General features: G+C 39.5%; 2 protein-coding genes and 1 long non-coding RNA gene across 3 annotated transcripts; 2 read left to right on the forward strand and 1 right to left on the reverse strand.

Moving 5' to 3' along the window:
• Nucleotides 1-1,010: 1,010 nt before the first annotated feature.
• LOC117476757 (PR domain zinc finger protein 12-like) lies at nt 1,011-4,830 on the forward strand. The gene is given in 6 exon segments (XM_034123484.1): nt 1,011-1,228; nt 2,591-2,781; nt 3,376-3,531; nt 3,778-3,889; nt 4,393-4,747; nt 4,749-4,830. Coding segments are annotated over 6 exon segments (1,113 nt in total). The 5' UTR covers nt 1,011.
• A 1,848-nt stretch (nt 4,831-6,678) lies between these two features.
• Nucleotides 6,679-7,873, reverse strand: LOC117476717. The gene is made up of 3 exons (XR_004555281.1): nt 7,737-7,873; nt 7,146-7,235; nt 6,679-7,063 (listed from the first exon to the last, which is right to left on the reverse strand). It is a non-coding gene; the product is annotated as an uncharacterized LOC117476717 (long non-coding RNA).
• Nucleotides 7,874-8,957: 1,084 nt separating this feature from the next.
• fbxw5 (F-box and WD repeat domain containing 5) lies at nt 8,958-17,890 on the forward strand. Its single transcript, XM_034123126.1, has 10 exons — nt 8,958-9,059; nt 10,478-10,673; nt 10,788-10,945; nt 11,079-11,262; nt 11,904-12,052; nt 12,434-12,745; nt 12,826-13,009; nt 13,240-13,387; nt 14,892-15,104; nt 16,081-17,890. The coding sequence occupies exons 2-10, from the start codon at nt 10,487-10,489 to the stop codon at nt 16,367-16,369; spliced, it is 1,824 nt and encodes a 607-aa protein (XP_033979017.1). The 5' UTR covers nt 8,958-9,059; nt 10,478-10,486; the 3' UTR covers nt 16,370-17,890.
• Nucleotides 17,891-19,704: the final 1,814 nt, after the last annotated feature.

Consider the following 19,704-nt stretch of genomic DNA (forward strand, 5'->3'; position numbering starts at 1 on the left):
TAGCCCCCAGTCCATCAAGCCCGAAAATATAGGCAAGAGAGGAAAAAACACAGAAGACTGTGACTATAGAGAAGAAAAGGGCCGTATATACTCATCTAAACGTTGTCACAATACCGAGGGGGCTCCGAACATCCATGAATATTAAACCGGCTTACCTCAACAAGGGCTTGAAAAAGTGAACCACGGTCAAAGCAGCTTTGCATTTTTTGCATGCGAACAATGCTGTAAGAAAAAACTCCACGTCGAGCTTGTTTCTATTCTTGTTATTCCCGCGCTAACTCCTCACAAAAAAATAATAATATTACCACCACATGAATACCAAATGCATGAGAAAAAAATGGGCGAGCAACTCCCAGACTCAATGACCCACTTCTCTCTGCGGGCAGAACAACTTAAAACCATCAATTAAACTTTCAGAAAACCTGCTTTTATAATCTTCTGAAACACTGTTATTTTAAAATGTTGTACAAGTGTTTAAATTCATATTCCCATAGAGAGCAACCTGTTGGTTTTTTTTTGCACTCTATGATCTATTTTTGCAACACAAGGCTTTTTTTAGCACTACACTTTACATTTTTCTGATCTTAAAATAATTTAAAACGCATTTATTATCATTTTACGCAATTATGATGCATTTGCAGCTATCTAAAAAACCTCGCTGTAATTTAAATGATTATGCATTAAGTGCAGATAATGACTAAAATAACGTGTGGCCCCTCTTATTGGTTGTCTGCTGTGTGTTTCAGTGTCTCTGCTGGTGCGCTGCAGCGGGCAGGTCCTCCTGGTGAGGGGTGTGTCATTAATAAGTAATTAGACAGGGGTCACACCAGCCACTTATATAAAGGGACCCTCACAGCCTGCAGGGCAGCTTTACGCACAGACAGTCTGCAGCACAAGGACGCACTGAGGAGCAGCTCTAGGTGTCCAACTCTTCTCCTATACTCCTTTTGCTTATTTTTCTCCACTTGCAGCTGTTTTTATTTTAGGGGGCTTTCTTTTTTGATTTGCAACATGGGCTCCGTATTACCCGCAGACGCTTTGGCACTCAAGTCTGGATTTAAGTGTCCCAGCCGCTCGCTGTCAGACGTGATCACCTCGGACATCCTGCACAGCTTCCTGTACGGCAGGTGGAGGAACGTGCTGGGAGAACACCTGGCGGAGGAGCGGCACAGCAGCAGCCCCAAGACCGCGTTCACCGCCGAGGTGCTGGCGCAGTCCTTCGTCGGAGGTAGGCTGACATTCTGCTTTATTATGGGGCTATTTTCATACATGTAAATTCTGTTTTATCATACTGTTGTGCATGTTTGGGCCTTTTAATTGCATGTTTGCTGCCTAATTTCAGTATATTTTTTAATTTTATTGTATGTGTTTTTTATGGAAATAAATAACATGATTTAATTTTGTGTCCCGTATGCAATTTCCGAAAAAGTTAATCACAGAACTCCATAAGGACTTTTTTTGTAATTACAATTACAGCCACATTTGTTTTTTTCCCATTTGATAATAATAATTTAACTTCAAGAAAATCCCACATCCTGCAGAGACACTCAAATAAACTTCCCTTTCCGTCCCAAACATTTATTTACCAAAGTTTTTCCCACTAACTTGTTGCTGTTTTTCTGCATTTTCTCTCATTTTACTGCTTTTATTTCGACCCATTAAACGCGTTAACCCTATAGAGCTCTGGTCCTCGCGTTTAGAGGCTTGTTAGGCGTGTAACTGCCGCTGATTGAAAGACGCAGGGCATTAAATTCATTTGGTTAACTTTGTGCTTGACCTGGGAAAGTTTCCACTTAAACCTCGAGGAGAGAAAGGTTTCTTTTCTTTGAGATGTCCCGGGTTTTATCCCGCATTCATCTCCGGACAGTCTCTTTTCCTCTCTTGGCAGCTATGGGGCTCCGGAGCTTTTCTCTTTCTCTCCTTCCTTAAAAGATTTGCTGTTCCTCGCATAATGCACCGTGAAGGCTAAATCTAATGCTATTCATTGCATGTCAACCATCTAATCGCCTTTCCATTTTTTTGTTGCCGAAATTCCTGAGTCTTTTAAACAAGTCCTAGTTTCTTTCAGCGCAAATTTATTGCTACAAAGTTCTTAAAAGGATAATGAATTTGGAATTAGCCGTTTCTTTTCCAGTAAACTTTAATGAATATCACATCTGAAGCATGACAAATTGTTGGACCCTGGGCAATAGAGGACCATTTAACCCCTGCTCGGCTCGGCTCACAGAAAAAAAATCTTTGATTTTGACATTAAAGAACCGCACGGTTTTTTCTTTTCTCCCTTTCTGGTGCGGATGAAAATGCTTTCCTATGGAGTTTTTCTACACAACAAAAAGTTTCAATTCAACCAGATAATCGAATTAAACGGAGGATAAGGTGTAGCTTAATATTTCGTGACTAAAATAAGATCCAGTCCATTTGCTGCTTTCAGGACTTTTTCAGCAATCCTGTTTCATGAGATCCTGCTGAACAGTTTAGTCTCCTGGAGCTGCATTTTTGCGCAGTATTACTCGGGCATTAAAACAGATATAATGTTTTCTGACATGTTTCCCTTTTGCATGCTAACCTTTCTTCTTTCTTCTTTGTGCAGAGGTGCAGAAGCTGTCCAGCCTGGTGCTGCCCAGTGAGGTGATCATCGCGCAGAGCTCCATCCCTGGAGAGGGTCTGGGCATCTTCTCAAAGACTTGGATCAAAGCAGGGGCCGAGATGGGCCCGTTCACAGGGAGGGTCATATCCCCGGAGCACGTGGACCTGCTGAAGAATAACAACCTCATGTGGGAGGTGAGCAGAGAATAATGTTTTTTAATGATCCCTTTTGTTTTATGGATGAATATTATGACCAGAGATATCTAAGGCAATGGCTGTTCTAGACCATTGTTCCCAACGGTGTTCAAGATTCAATATTTTTCAGTTCAGTATAAAATAGTGCACAAAAAATAAATTAAAATACCATTATTTTTGTTTTAATAACAGAATGTGAGTCAATGACTTTGTTACAATTTTAGTATAGTTACTTACTTAACCTAAATGCCGTTTTGGTTAATAAATACAATATTTATGAAGCCAAACTTAGTTTTTATTTTATTCATTAATATTTGTTGATATTTATTTTCTTTAAAAAAAATGGTTTCAGTAACTTAGTTTCAATGTATTTAATTACATACTGGAAGAAAAAAAACATGTATGTATGTTATCTTAGGCCGAAGTTACAGCACAGTATTGGCTGCAACACACACTGCATTATCATGATTTATTATTTTGGAGGGGGGCCACAGGGGGGTCCAAGCACAGTGTTAGACCGTCCGTGATCCAGAGTCTGTGTATTATAACTTCCGCCTTATATTGACGCTGTTTTCCTCGCTGATTTGCGCTTAGGTGTTCAATGAAGACGGCACGGTGCGCTACTTCATCGATGCCAGTCAGGAGGACCAACGCAGCTGGATGACTTACATCAAGTGCGCAAGGAATGAACAGGAGCAAAACCTGGAGGTGGTGCAGATCGGCAGCAGCATCTTCTACAAGGCAGTGGAGGTGAGAATAGACTTTAAGTAATTCTGTTGATCTGTAAACAAGGACTCGGCCCTGTGGCGACTGAATAGGGTTTTATTGACAACCACCAAGTATGTAAATGACTTTTAGAGCAGCGCCGCCTGTTGGCCCAAATGAAAATTGATTATGTGATTTCTGTAGTTTGGCATCTTTGGTCGTATGGTTGCACCAGAGAAGCGACTTTAAATCACATATTTATTTGCTGACCTTTTTCCCTGTTTTTCTCAGACTATCCCACCGGACCAGGAGCTTCTTGTCTGGTACGGAAACACCCTCAACACATTCCTGGGAATCCCTGGAGTTCCGGGAATAGATGAAGAACACCTGAAGAAAACCAAAGGTGAGTCATTTTATGTAACAATGTTAAGGGTTACAGCTTTTTGTATCTGTTCATCAACATAGGCTACAGATATAAGCCAGTTTATATCATTGTTGTTAGGTTCTGATACATTACTTTTAATATTTCTTAGATTAAAAACACACGGATAGATAGATAGATCGATAGATAGATAGATAGATAGATAGATAGATAGATAGATAGATAGATAGATAGATAGATAGATAGATAGATAGATAGATAGATAGATAGATAGATAGATAGATAGATTTATCCAAAGTTGGGAAATAGTTTTTTCACAACAGCATTTTGACAGTCACTTATAATAAAAAAAATAAGAAATACACATTTTAATGTTTTTCAGAAGAAAATGAATATATTCAAGAGAGTATCTACACACTATAAAATATACAGAATAAAATAGAAAATAAAACACTGTAACTAAGCAGCCCAAATCTGAGCCAAACTTTAAACTAATCCTCCCCCCTTTTTGTCTCCTCTCTCAGATGAGGTCCACCCCTATGACGGCCCTGCCTCGTGCTCCCCTCCAGCCCCTACCACCACAGCAGGTCGCATGCGCTGCGTCATCTGCCACCGTGGCTTCAACTCCCGCAGCAACCTGCGCTCTCACATGCGCATTCACACGCTAGACAAGCCCTTCGTCTGCCGCTTCTGCAACCGCCGCTTTAGCCAGTCCTCCACGCTCCGGAACCACGTGCGCCTGCACACCGGCGAGCGGCCCTACAAGTGCCACGTGTGTCAGAGCGCGTACTCCCAGCTGGCAGGCCTCAGGGCTCACCAGAAGAGCGCGCGGCACAAGCCGATGGCACACGCGGCAGAGATGGCATCCAAAGTGTCCCCCCCCTCCCCAGCAGATGTCGGTCATGTCCCACCAGCACCAGATGCCCCCCATGGTGCACCACATCCCCACCATGGTGCTATGATGACAGGAACATGGAGGGGACAGACAGGCAACGCTGCACTTTAGACGAGGGAAGAAGTAAAAATGGACCCGGATGATGAGACAGGCCTTCATAAGGAACTGAACTGATGTGATAAAGCATCTCACAAAGACATTTCAATATGTTGCCTTTTTGTATTGCTTATAGTGATGATGCTGAAGTGCAACTCTGAAGATTTTTCAAAACATGTTGTTTACTGTGTAATCTTTAAACCAAGTGTCATATATCACTGTCATATTTACACTGTGTTTATTCTGCGTCACATCCTCACCAGCTCAGGTGAAACACAGTCAGAGGTTTGTACAGTGAGTAGAATCCAGTGTACATTGTTTCAGCCGCATCCACACACTGTAAACTGAGATTGTCACTTAAACTTGCACAGACTGTATACTATACTGTTGTGTAATTGTAAAATTGTATTGTATGCTACTGTACATGTGAATGTAAATACATTTGTGCTCTCTTCTATTCTAAATAAATATGATATGATATTACAACATTTAGTTTACTTCTCTTTCATGTGGTTGACAGTGATTTATCTTATAATATAGTATGAGATGAACAAAATATAACTGTCCATAATATAGCATAGTGTAGTTTAATTAAATGCACTTTCAAAGATAAAATACCACATTTAAGAGGAAAGAGTCCATCACTTAAACACTTCGGTACCACTTTACAATAAGACTATACCTTATAAAGGGTTTACGAATAGTTTGTAATTAATTTATTAATTAGGTTGTGAACACTTTATACATCATTAATAAGCTTTTATAAGACATGAGATAAACAGGGCAGCTGTGACCGGTTGCTTGCCAAATAGTGAGCCCACATTTATCTGTACTGCTAAGCCTTATTAGAAATGGTAGTAACTCATAAATAAATGGGAATGTGTTTTACACTTTACAATAAGGCTCCCTTTTGGCAACTATAAATGTTAGTAACTCGTAAATAAATGGTCATAAAGAGATGCCAAGAAACATCAAGATGGAAGGGGGGGAATCAACTCAGTGAACAACAGATACCAAGGATGTTGGCTGATGAAGAAGACGAAGTAAGCTAGGTAGCCAATATAAGGCTTAGTCATCTTGCCAAATAGTGAGCCTGTGTTGATGTCTGAAAACTATGTTAGAATTGGTTTATAAATGGTTCTTAATGATTAATAAAGTGTTTAAAACCTAATTAATAACCTATTTATAAACCCTTTATGAATCCTTTATAAGGCTAGTCTTATAAAGTGGTACCAACACTTCTTTTATAAGTGCACTTTTTGACATGAAACAATAATTCTGAATGATTTTAATTCTGAATGTATTAACCCATATAGTGGCAACTTGTCCTGTACAGAAGTGATTTATCGAAATTAAATGTCAACCTTATTTTGGCAGGTGTTGTTATGTTATGCTGAGTCTGGGTGCATGTGTTTTTTATTTATTTATTAAACTGTAAAATGGCCCAAAGACAATTTTATTTCCAGCTTAAAACATTTAATTGATAATAACGGCAAGCATTTTCTGAAATATATGTCTATCATCGTTTTTTCTTAAATGTGTTTTTTTATCATACATTTTATGCGCAGTTGTGAATGGTGGACCATATTGTGTACTGCAATTTAGTGATTTAGTAAGTTCCTTATGATGAGCTAGTGAGTGAAAACTTGTTTGGAATATTATTAAAATATAACATCTTATTATTAAATGAACCAGTTGGCTGTCTCTCTTCAGGCAACAGGTAGTTGCAGATCCTTTTTTCTTCCACACGATGGCGCCAGATACCCAGGAAAAAAGAGTCTTGAGCGAAAAGTGTGCTTTTCCTGCAGAATCAATGTACGGACACTTTAATAACACATACTGTTTATTGATACATGATCTTTACAACCATTTATTTATGTGACTGGATGTCTTTTCTGTGCTGACCACATTGCATTTCTCCCATATAAATGTTGTGTAAATACAGTAAATGTTAACCTTTGAGCCACTGCTGAACTTGTCTGCTGTCAGACATTACTCAACTTCCCAACAAGAAGTTTTCAGGACAAGTCATCATTAAAACAAGAACAGAGCAACACAGATCAACATGCTGCAAATAAATACATTTAAGAAATAAATAAAATGGAGGAGAAAGGTGGGCTTCTCCTCTGCCCAGAGGAATTAGGAAGGATTTTGACTGGATGTTTTTCCATCACTGGAGACTGTCCACACGTTCTGCTCATCACCTTGAAGAACACCAGACAGTTTAGACCATCTACATGAATACTTATTTCAAAAATGGTACCATCTCACCCAAACTAAAAGCACCTTTATCCTGGTATAGATATCCTGCTGTAGTCCTGTCCTTCTTTGGAGAACCACAGCAAGAAGCTACCATCTCAGAGGCATGGCGCAGAACTGAAGGAAGACAATGTGTAGCAGACATTAATTATTATTTTATCTGTTTGTAGTATCCGCCACACTGCTGGTGAGATGATGTTGTGGCAGGTAACCTGACTCCACCCCTATCAGGTTAAACATGCTCCATTTTACTATAGCATACTATGTTTGTTCAGGTTATTCATTGATTCAAAGATGTATAGTCTTCTTTGTCAAATGCACAACAGTTAGTGTAGTTGGAAATGCAAACATTAAATCCCAGGCTCCTCCAACAATTTTAACTAAAGTGAAGACATACAAAATAAATAAAAAATTGCAAGAGACATAATGGTGAAAGTAAAGTGCAGGTATGATTAAAATCGACCTATAAAATAGAGTAAGATTAAACAAGAGGAATTAAGACTTTATTCAAATGTGTTCCTCACCAAAACAATAATGCTGTATATGTATCTCATCACAAATACATTTTTTTAGGAAGCATGTTGCCATAAAACTGTATTATGATGTTTGAATACTCACCGGAGAACAGCAGTCACAGCATGGCTCCACTTTGCGTTATTCCTCCTTACCAGTGTGTCTTGAAGTCATCTGCTTCCTTGTGGTCAGTGTAATGATGTGTCTGCACTGACATGCACTATGAGACAATGACACAGCATTTCTGCCCTACAGAGACACTGGTACTCAGGGTCACCACATAGATACAGGAAGTATAGTATTACTTATGTTTCCCTCGCACATTCACTTCAAAGACATGAAAATTAGGAAAAAATGAGGTATTGCCACTGGCAGTAAGATAAGAACAGACAATGATGAGGGATCTTTTCATCCTAAGTGTAATACAAATAACAAGTCATATGTCTATCATGAGCATTTGGTTGTGATAACAACTGCAATCAAGGTGCAAAGACTGGGAAGTATATTTGTATGTTTTATAAGATATATGAAGTGACAAAATGATTGTGTCATTTTAAAGCCAAAAATAAAGTATGGGCTTCTTATTTCTCAATTTGTAATCTTCACCATTTCCAGATAAAGCTAAGAGGTTGTAAAAATAAAGGAAACAAATGTCATTTTTTCAAAATGCGAAGAATAAGTTAGGAAATGAACAGAGGTAAACAATACTCGGATATTTAAGGTAGAAGTAACAATACCACAGTTAGTCATACTATGTCTAACATTTGGAAGAATGTATTTACATCAAAGTACGTTTTTTTCTTTCAGAATGATTAATTTCAGTAGCATATTAGCCTATATTATTGGATAATGATGATTAATGCATGTACATCACTTTAGTGTTGCAGCTGGTAAAGGTGAAGCCAGTTTTTAATTATTTAAGCATGTGCAATATTTGCTTCTGAGACTCTGAGGTGTTGAAGTATTTAGTAAGCTTCACGTTTCATAAACAATGTCAGGGTAAGGGTTTCATGGTTTCATAGAGCTGTATGAAAATCAGGAAATACTTTAATATAGACATTGTAATAAAACAAGTTAAGTTAAATATAATAATGACAATGTTGTTGTTATTTTTTAGCAAAGAAATTTAAAAAATGGACAAAATAAATAATGAATAGAAAATTAAAAAAACTAGCAAAAGGACAACATAATGAGAAATAATCTTCCAGAAGGATTGCACACTATTATTGTTCTATTATTTTCTAAAACGGTAGTAAATCAGGGATAGATTGATTTGGCCTTGTTGGCGCGATGATGTTGTGATCTGTTGGTAGAGTCTGATTCCGGTCGATTCACCGCTGCTGTGGAGGATTGTTGTCATTTTTCTGTGGCTAGCCTTTACTGCTAGCTATCCGTTTGATTTCTCTCCAACATACTTTGTTCCAGCAGGTGGGTCATAGTTTATGTCAACAACTTTGTATTGAGCCAAGCTTATTTACAACTGCAACGAAAGCATCTGTTTGTGAAAGTAACCGCGAGTTCCCAGAAATAAATGTCGTAGTTATAAGTTGAAAACAAATGTCAGCTAACAGCTAGTTAGCTAGCTTAGCTTAACGTTAGCTGGATTGACATTTCTGGTTAGCATAGCTATAAATTAATCTGTTCACGGATTTTGCTGAACAAACACACAGAATGCCAGCTAAATGTCAGATTTGTAGCTAGTTAATGTGTCGTAGGACAGTATGAATGCTGGGCAGTTTATTCTCAGTGCAAACACAGTAACTTGTTATGAGTTTTACGCACAGTGAAAGAAAATGTCCATGTTAGGTCATCTTCACACGACGGGTTGTTTCTCCAGAGAAGAGCTGTATTCATTTAGAAGGAGGAAGACGACAGTACTGGTTGATTGTGATTAAGTGTATTAGCTTGAAACCCCTTCTTTTTTTTAGCTCGTTATTTAGGAAATGCCACGCTAGCATGGCTCTGTCCCATTCTGCTTTTGTACATAAACGCCTTCTTTATGCTTCCCTTTTTCTATGGCAGCTCTGAGTAAAAAATTACACGGTAAGAGGCCATTATGGAGTATCTGTAAATGTACTGACATGCCAAACATGACGGTGATAGCTTTATCGAGCTGCTCTGACAGCAGGAGACCTGTTTGGCTGAACACATCAGTGCTGGCTTGGCATTGTAACACAAACCAGAGGAGCAGCTCCCAGCTGCCAGGCTCAAATTAGTCTCCTGAGAGGGGGAGGGGGCTGTAGTTATTTAAGGTTGTAGTGGGCAAAAGAATATGAAAATGATTATACCTATGCATTTTCAGAGTTTCTCTCCTCAATTCTTTCCTCAGTTTATAGTAGTGCTGCAACATTATTTTTTAAATCGATGATCTGGAAATCAGAAGATTCTACATCTTCCAGATAAGAAGTTTTCAGACATGTACCCCTTACAATATCCACGAGTATTCTGGGGACCCCCTTCTTGTTTGTACCTTGGAATAATTGTATATAGGTTTTTATAAATACTTATACCACTTATACAAAAAAGGAAAAACATGTATTTATAACATGACATTTTAAATAAATCAACACATTTTTGTTATTTTTAAGATATCAAATACATATCTGGCTGAGATTTTAAGTAAAATATTACACAAACATCTACAAATGTTTAATTGAATGTTAAAGCAATAAAACATAGTTTAACTTTGTCTTATCATATAATATTTTGAACAAGTTGATAGCAAGATGGAAATAGATGATTTAGAATAAGTATTGACTATCTTTAATGACTGCAGAACTCTATGTTAAGGGGTTAAAGTTTCTTTCACATGACCTAACCTCTGTGTGTGTGTGTGTTGTTCACAGGATGTTAGGATGGAGTGTGGGCCAGTTCTGCCGGACAGCCTGGTATTGGAGATCTTCCTGCGTCTGCCCCATGAAGCCGTGCTGAGCGCTGGTCTGGTCTGCAGACAGTGGCTGGCCGTCTCCAGAGATGAGTTCCTGTGGAGGGAGCTGTTCTACAGCTTCTACCGCATACCTCGCCCTGTACCTCGACACCCAGGTAAATAATCAAAGTCACTGAAGAAGTCAAAACAAAAGTCACTGATAACAGCTTCGTTGATCAATTCATGGACTGTTTACAACTTTAAATATCCCCTTATCTTCCTTTGTGCAGCATCGGTGTCATGGTACAGGGAGTTCAAGCGTTTGTTTGACTGCATCCCCTGTGTGGAGGTTCAGACGCTGGTAGAGCACACTGACCAAGTCCTCCACCTGGCCTTCTCTCACCGGGGTCACCGATTCTCCTCCTGCTCCAAAGACTGCACCGTTAAGGTAGGCATTAAACCATTATTCAGGTTACTTTTATTGCAAATCTTATTTTCTGGATTATTTGCAGTCCGGAATTGAAGGATAAACATCCCCTCTCTTTTCTTTCTTATCCTGTCCTCTGGCTTCCTGTGTGCAGCTATGGGACACAGAGCGGCCAGATGGAAATATCTCCATGGTGCACAGCTCCAGCATGCGTCAGTTCAACTGGGGCTACACCCAGTTCTCCCAGTTCAATGCTGACGACACCCTGCTGCTGGTGTCCGGGGTCTACCTGGGCCCCCACCACTCCTCGTCTGGGGAAATAGCTGTCATTAGTCTGGGTAAGTACAACGAAAATACCAAAACAGTCATGCCTCGTCATTTTCTGTTGAAGTCAGGGTTCTTACGGTCATTAAAAACCTGGAAAAGTCATGGAAATTCAAAATGCTAATTCCAGGCCCTGGAAAAGTTATGGAAAACAATATTTTTCCCAAAGTTTTGGAAAAGTAATGGAAATGTAACTAAAGTTGCATCAAATATAATTTATATTTTATCTAATCGCCGAAATAGCAATACTATAATGATAATAAATACTGTATCGTATAGTAATGAAACGTAAAATGGCATTTAACTGACGAGGTATTTTGCTGGGGAGAGATTTGAGTTGCTTTAGCGTGCAGAAGCTAGTAAGCCTATTAGCTTAACAAATTGATTTGTTTTAGATAGGCACAACATGTTTCAGATGCAGACCTTATTTTCCTGTTCCATGTTAAAATAAACCATTTTCAGTGGTACCGCTGAGAAAGAGTTATTTTTTTGGTCATGGAAAATTAGGTAAAGGTCATGGAGAAGTCATTGAAAATCATTGGTGAAAAAGTGTATGAACCCTGTGAAGTACATATTTTATTTTTCCCAATCATCTTTAGTGGTAGTCTCTCCTGACCTTGTGCTTCTCCTTCTCCTCATGTCTCTTAACACACAGATAATTACACGTTGCTGTCGCGTGTGAGGAACAAGCCGTACGATGTGTTTGGCTGCTGGCTGAATGAGACCCATCTAATCTCTGGGAACCTGCACTGGATCGGCAACATGACGTCCTGCTCCGTGCTCTGGCTCAACAAAGCCTTCCAGGTGAGAACAGCAGCTACTGGCAGACACGTGGAGATGAAGAATTACAGGAACATAGTTTGGCTTGTAGTTTGTGGCTGGATAATGGGATTGTGTAATTTTCTTGAGCAACTTAAAAAAAAAGAATTCTCTTCAAGTCTTCACACGTTTCTCTGACACATGCTGCAATTGGTGTCTTTTTCCCACTGTTGCAATCAACATTGAATAGATATAATATTACAAATTGTAAAAAATGTGGTCCTTTGTGAAACATTTCTGCTGTTTTGGTTTAACTAAGAAGCTCACAGGTTTGATAATAAAGAAGTATGTCTTCATTCTTGAATAAAAATAAAACTCTTCCTCCCAATCGTCCGACCTCCTCATCCTTTTCCTTTTCTCCCACAGGATGTTGAATCGGAAAACGTCAACGTAGTCAAGCGCCTCTTCAAGATCCAGAACGTCAACGCCAGCACCATCCGCACAGTGATGGTGGCTCACTGCCGTCGCCATGACAACCCGGACTTGGTGCTGGACTACGAAGCTCAGTCCCAGGCTCGGAGGCAGAAAGAGCAGCAGCAGCACCAGCCGCTCCTCTTTGACCTGGGGGCCTCCGGCAGTGAGGAAGAGGAGGAAGAAGGGGAGTTGGGCGAGGCTGCCAGGCTCCCCACCGCACGCCATGCTCAGCCCACCATCTCCGGCATAGAGAACGTTATACAGGTGAGTAAGGGGTGCAGTTTTAGCTGTTCCTTTGAAGCGATACTGTTCTTCATTCGGACTCTTTTCGTGCCTCCTATTAGAGCCGTAAAAATGTAGGTCCAACGGAGATGGCGATTGAGACCCACTTGGCTAAGATGATGGGCAAAGCGCACACGAAGGCCCCTGACCCCAGCCTCATCGTGCCCTCTGACCCCGGGGAGGGAGAGGACAAAACGTACTTACTCTTCACCACCGGCAGCCTTACATACTCCCCTCACCAGATAGGTAAGATCCATTCAAGGCTGCGGCATCAAAGCTAAAGCATGCAGATACAGATACATGTTTTTGTATTTTATTCTCTATTTTTCTGCTCTCATCATATCATACTATGCTTCTATTGATTTACTTATATTCTCATAGCTATGCATGGGTTTTTATCTGATCGTTCCCGTGTGTTTTCATTCTTTCTGGTCGACGTTTGTTTGAAATGTGCTCTATATCAAACTCTATCTCAGGTATTAAGCTGATCAAGCCCGAGCAGATGACCACCAGCGGTCCCGTGCTCGGGGAAGAGCGGAGTTCAGATGAGTTTTTTGATTCCTTGGACCATGTTATTGATATCCACGGACACATCATCGGTATGGGCCTTTCTCCAGACCACAGGTTAGTAAATGTTGTACAGATTCAGCATGCTTCAGTTCAATGTGGGAAATAAGCTATGCAGGCTCATATAGGTGTGAACTTTAATGGGGACTGTGACGGTCTGAAAAGGATTAAAGAAGCCAACATCTATTTTAATGGATGAGATGTTCTGTTATCATATTGATCTAATCTGTGTGTCTGCGTTAGGGATGTGCATCTCCATCACTGAGGCCGATACGATGCGCATCTCGATACGCTGCCAACGATACGATACATTAACGATACCTTTGAAACACCATGCGATGCGATACGATACGATTCACCCCTGTTGCGATACAGTTCGATACGATTTGATTCAACACGATGCAAAATAATGATACAATTCAATATGGTATGACAGAGGATTTTGTTTTATTCCTTATATCCAAATCATACATTAACAAAAAAGTGCTTCACATATTTGCTTCTCTCTACTAGTACTGCGCATCCCATCATGCTTCTTTTTTTCTTTTTTACCTTAAAAAAAACAAACACTTGGACCTTTCACAAACTGGCCTTTTCACAAGTGTAGTAGTGTTCTCTGTCTCCAGAGTACAGTTCAATTGTATAACACCTCACAGTTAAACAATTTAAGGATGCATTGCCCAGGATTAACAATGTGCAAATAACAACTACCATAGTGCAATGCACATACAACTGCCAGCCTGATGTGCTTAACACTCGTTCATAGGCTAACTCACCAGTGAGCAGAAAGCAGTGGTTTCTATAGGAACAATAAAGAAAACAACCTTTCACAAACAGGTATTTCATAACTGCTTACAATTGTAGGGAAGACATTTAAACTATTATTGGCAGTCACAGGCTGCTGTAAACTAAACACCACTCTCACTGACAGAACACCTCACTGAGTGATTGAACTCATGTCTAACTTTCAGGTTTTTATTTTCAGCCGCAGACCCCATGTCGCCTCTTTAAGTGCGTCGCTAAGTTCCTCGTACTACTTGTGTACTTTAAAGCCGCACGGCATCGTTTACACTTTGCGAGCGATTTTTCAAGTTGTCCGTCTTTCTTGAAAAATCTGAAGTGTTGCCAAACGTTTGATTTGTAGGTATTTTTCGGTGCGCTGTGTTTCTCTTTCTCCTCGACTTCCATGTGTGTTGATAACTGAGACTCTCGGCCTCCGTAGTGGCGAAGCAAAGATCAAAGATCGTCTCTGCTGAGTGCTGACAGGATGAGGGGATATTATATGAATGAATCGTTTTTTTACCGATGCAAAGACGCTACAATCGATGCATCGCGAGTTCAACCCAAACTGTAGCCGATGTGCTCTCTTTCAATCGGTGCACTCGCATCTTGAACGTTTATGCCGGTGCACCGATGCGAATCGGTGAATCTTAACATCCCTAGTCTGCGTACTTATTGCCATTTAATGTGTAAGCACACTTTGTTTTCACAACATGAAAAACACTATATATCATAATGGCGTCACCTCTCTTAAGGTCACTTTTCTCCTTTTATGGATCAGGTACCTTTATGTGAATAGTCGAGCTTGGCCGGCGGGGTGTGTGATCTCTGACCCGATGTCTCCTCCTCCCATCGCCGAGGAGATCGACCTCCATGTCATCGATCTGAAGAGTTTGAGGGAGGAGAGGAGGAGCCTGCGCGCTCACCGAGCCTTCACGCCTAACGACGAGTGCTTCTTCATCTTCCTCGACGTCAGCAGAGACTTTGTTGCCAGGTGAGTGGACAAAGACGTCTAACTTTCCATCGATATATGCAGCTTTCACAGATGCAGGCTTCACCGTTAATAAACCTGGGTATTGCCCTTTAGTGGCCGTGTGAAGGAAGTGATACTGAAATTGTGGTGAACTTGTCACTGCAAATTGACAACTCGTGTCGTTGAAACAACTGTTTTCCTGGCATATTATATAGACAGATGCATCACAATGATTCTGTTTATACATCATGCACGTCATTTGTAGATTCTTAACTGTTTTGGCATTGACAACTTACAAAATGTAAGAAAAACACTTGCTATATTACATTTGAGGTTTCATTTAGGAGCAAAATAAAATAGAAGATGGAAATGAAATGTTTCTCTCAGATGGTTAGGAAGAAAATAACTCTGTAGGATGCTCAACATGAAGACTTTTACTTTTCTGGCTACAATGACTGATACATTACTGAATATATTTCCACAAACTCTTCAAACGGGCATTCACACATATGGGTATTATTAGACTTGGAAAATGCAAACGTATGCTTCAATATTTACTTGTAAAAAAATGACCTTCTGCACGTTAGTTTGGTCTATTCGCCCCATGTTTTCTTTAGTGACTTCACATAAGGTGACGTTCAGAGCTGAAACAAATCATTGATTCATTTTCTCTACCTTTAAATCAACTAATTGATAAATGTAAATATTTTTACTGGAAAAAATGCTCGAAATTAACAGCTTCATTTATCTTGGAAAAAGCAGTTTTTCTTTGTGTTTGGACTGTTGGACAGACAAAACAAGACATTTTAAGATGTTATGTAACTTGGACTTTTTTGGAACTTGATACAGTTTTTTTTTTAATGGTTTCTACAACTAGGTTATTTCTAATATATTGCTATTAAAAGAGACATTAATCAGAAGAAGAATTTATGAGAAAAATAGTTCTGTATTTATAAAATACTTCACTGACGTATCTCTCCCCCCCCCCCCCCCACAGCGGAGCAGAGGACAAGCACGGCTACATCTGGGACCGTCACTACAACATCTGTCTGGCCCGGCTGGCTCACGACGACGTGGTGAACTCTGTGGCGTTCAGCCCGGCGGACCAGGAGCTGCTGCTGTCCGCCAGCGATGACTCTACCATTAAGGTGTGGCGCTCGCCCCGCATGGTCCGCCTGGCGCAGGCCCCGCACCGCCCGCACCGGCCCCGCGGCCTCCTGTCCTCCTGGCTGAGCCGCAACAAAAACTCAACGTGTGCAAGCAGCAGCGTGAACGGAAAACCGTGAGTCAGGTTGGAAAACACTTGAAGGCGGAGAGAGAGCGAGGAGAGGAGAGGAAAGCTCGATGTTTCCTCTGCGGTGTGAATATATTTATATACACTCCATGTATATGTACAGTGTGGTTACAGTCGGTGGTGTTGCTTGAGCTCACTGTGTTGTGCCACACATCAGCGCTCAGGTAACAGGAGATGTGATGCGACTCAGGGTGTAGCCACAAGAGAGCGCTGTTGCACCAGGACGACAGACTGCTGACAGGAGTAAGATGTTCTCACAGGTAGAGGTAGTGTAGAGCTGACACCTGAATGCACCACACAGACGTCCGTTTTTATCTGTAATGTTGAGCAGGTCAGGGCTCCTGGACCTGAGGTGTAAATGTTTGTGAATGTCCTGCAGAGACGTCATGTCCGGCTCATCAGAGGCAAAGTGCTGTAAAGAAATGTCCTTTCTTACTACTGGCTTTGTCCAATTGATGTCCCGTGTAAACACACTCCAAAAATGGTGTTTTCAAAGACTTATAAAACCATTTAGCGGCAGTCTGCCTGTTTTTTTTATTAAATCCCATCCCCATTTTTTGTGGCCCCAAAAATGATCAAACCTTATTCTGTCCAAAGGAGGATTACTGAGTTATTTAATCGAGAATAGTTGCTGAGGATCATTACGCGTGACTGTGAACAAAAGAAATGTTGTTTGTGGCTTATTGGTATGTGGGTCCTTATTATGTAGAATTGTATTTAAACACCTTTTTTTCACATCTAGTAGAGCAAACCCCCTTTTAAGACTTCTGACACATTTACAAGAAGATTCTCCTGGCTGTTTTTTTATCTAAAAATGTATCTGCTGTTCCCCTCTTGAAGTCTAAACATTGACATGATATTGGATGAATACGTTCAGTAAATTGGCAGCTCATTAAAGTTGTATCTTATTTCAACAGATTGAAAAATGTCCAAATGCAGACTGTTCTGGACACGTTTAATAAGAAATGTCACCTAAATCTTTCATTTAAAAAACATTATTAATTGGAGCAAACTTTCTGCTGCCCTATATTCAAAAGTCTGATAATTTTTCTGTTTTCTTTAAATGTTTCTGTGTACATGTTACCCCCATCTTTTTTATCATGCCTGTAGTCCTCTCAAGGTTGTACGCTGAAGGAGAAAACCAAAAGTAAAACATTGATGCTTTCAGTTGCAATTGAAGCCCCACAAGTTTCAGGTACTTTACTGGGAAGATACTTTTATTTCTGTTGAGAGTCCCTGCTGAATTATGTTGCGACAATGATCGCTCATTTAATTATGAACGTGGGTGCATTTCATATGTTCAGAGTAACCTGTGGGAATTTCTTTCTCAGCTGAATCTTCCCATTGAAAAATATTTCCCTTTTGAAACTTTCTCCTTGGTTCCTTTTTACAACTTTCTTATCTGTCATTTTTACTGTAGCTCCATCTTGTAAATCATTTCCTGTCCTCTGATGTCCTTTTCCAACTCCCCTTAAATAAAAAACATGCCATAAATGGCCAGTCTTCTGCAAAAGTGTACGATTATTATTCTTTTCTTATTATACCATTGAACGTCTACAGTAAACACATTTCCAAGTACTGCTACTGTTCTGGCAAATACAAATGATGTCTGACTTAAATTCTTTCCTCCATTGCAGGTGGAGAGATTTTAAACCTTGGTCCACAGCCATGCTAACATGCTAATCTAACAGCTCGCTATCAACAAGGAAATCTGAAAATGTTGTTCTTTTAAACCTAAAAATGAAATGAGGTCATTGGAATCCACCAAATTCATAATTCATGTTAATTATAAAGATTTTCCACAGATGTCTAACCATTTCCTCAGATGTCGCACATTCCTCACCATATGCTAATGTTCTCTTAATGTCAGCACACTGCACTGAAACAAATGGGTTTTATAAGAAAGAAATACCCTCAGTGCTTTTGACACTGACAGCTCATCTCAACCCCGCATGGTTTTCCCCACAGGCCCCAGTTTAACCGAGCCGTGCCAAACCAAGCCGTGTTAGTGTTCCAGTTATGGTTCAAACGAGGTACCGGTTAACACCTAGTTATTTTTTAAACGACCATAGACTATGTATAAAGGAAACAACACATTTATTTGCGACAGTTTCACATTTAGCGTTGTGGTTTATTCAGGGGTTTTGTTTTCAAGAAATATGTTCCCATTGGTGACGGTTAGTCTCACCTTCTTGTTAAATGGCACCTACTTCTGTGATGCATATTCAGAGCCGTGAATAAAATCCGCTATTTCAAATCTCTGTGCAACAAGACAGGCGAATACATTTTCTTCTTCTTACTCAGTTTCACGTTCAGCATTCAGAGGACGGTTGGCTCTCATCGAGCCCTCGCTCTAACCACAGGGTTTCACTTAGGGACCCTCAACAAATGAACGTTTGAGTGACACAAAATGTTATTTTCTATACCTCTGTGCTACCTTGTTCATATAATAGAAAACGATGCAAGCACACATGTTTTGATTACTGACTTGTCATCAATTCATTTCACATTAACATTTTAATTGAAGAAAATTCATATAAAGTTTTTCATTTATTTTTTAATAAATGTTATACTATGGCCTTTTTTTCACTTTTTCTAGACATACTATAATGTGACTTTATTTTCAAAATACTATACTATCATTTCTTTTTTATTGTAACTTTTTTCAGCAAACTATACCATGACTTTCTTTTAAACTTTTTTCGCCATACTGTACTATGACTTTCTTCCACTTTTTCAACATACTATAACCCCCTTATATAAAAAAATTAATACTTTTTTGATAAGAGCCCAGAACAATTTTTTTGAACTGTGTTCAAACAGTTTATGCTACCGGCCATCTGTAAAGAAGAATCCCTCAGATTGCTAGCTCGTTAAAATGTGGATTTACTTCTCTAGTAGGGCTGCATCTGATGATTATTTTCCTTATTTATTAACATTATTGGGCCAATTGTTTATTGTACAATCAATTATTGGTCTACAAAATATCAAGAAAAAGGAAAGACCCAATATCATTTAAAAAATCTCAAGGTTATTTCTTTTAATATTTCAAATCCTTAAAGATTTACATTTTCTATCCCAATTATTTTTGGGTTGTTTAATTAAACAATGGACATATTGCATGTTCCATACAATATACAATAAATAAACAGAATGTTCCAACAGCAGAACATGGTACACCGTAAATAAAAGACATGTAATTAGACAAAAGCAACAACAAAGGTGTCATTTGTGAAATATACTGTAGTACTTTATTATGATTTGAACTCATTAATTATGTGTTAATGTTTAAGGCAAAATGTACAATTCCATATATGTATATAAAAC

This window comes from Trematomus bernacchii, unplaced genomic scaffold, assembly GCF_902827165.1.
Source record: "Trematomus bernacchii unplaced genomic scaffold, fTreBer1.1, whole genome shotgun sequence".
Taxonomy (NCBI): domain Eukaryota; kingdom Metazoa; phylum Chordata; class Actinopteri; order Perciformes; family Nototheniidae; genus Trematomus; species Trematomus bernacchii.

Coding starts and splice junctions, on each gene's coding strand:
- fbxw5 (XM_034123126.1), top strand. CDS start 10,487: ATGGAGTGTGGGCCAGTTCTGCCGGACAGCCTGGTATTGGAGATCTTC. Junction 10,674..10,787: donor CCCTGTACCTCGACACCCAG/GTAAATAATCAA, acceptor TCCTTTGTGCAG/CATCGGTGTCATGGTACAGG. Junction 12,746..12,825: donor GCATAGAGAACGTTATACAG/GTGAGTAAGGGG, acceptor GCCTCCTATTAG/AGCCGTAAAAATGTAGGTCC.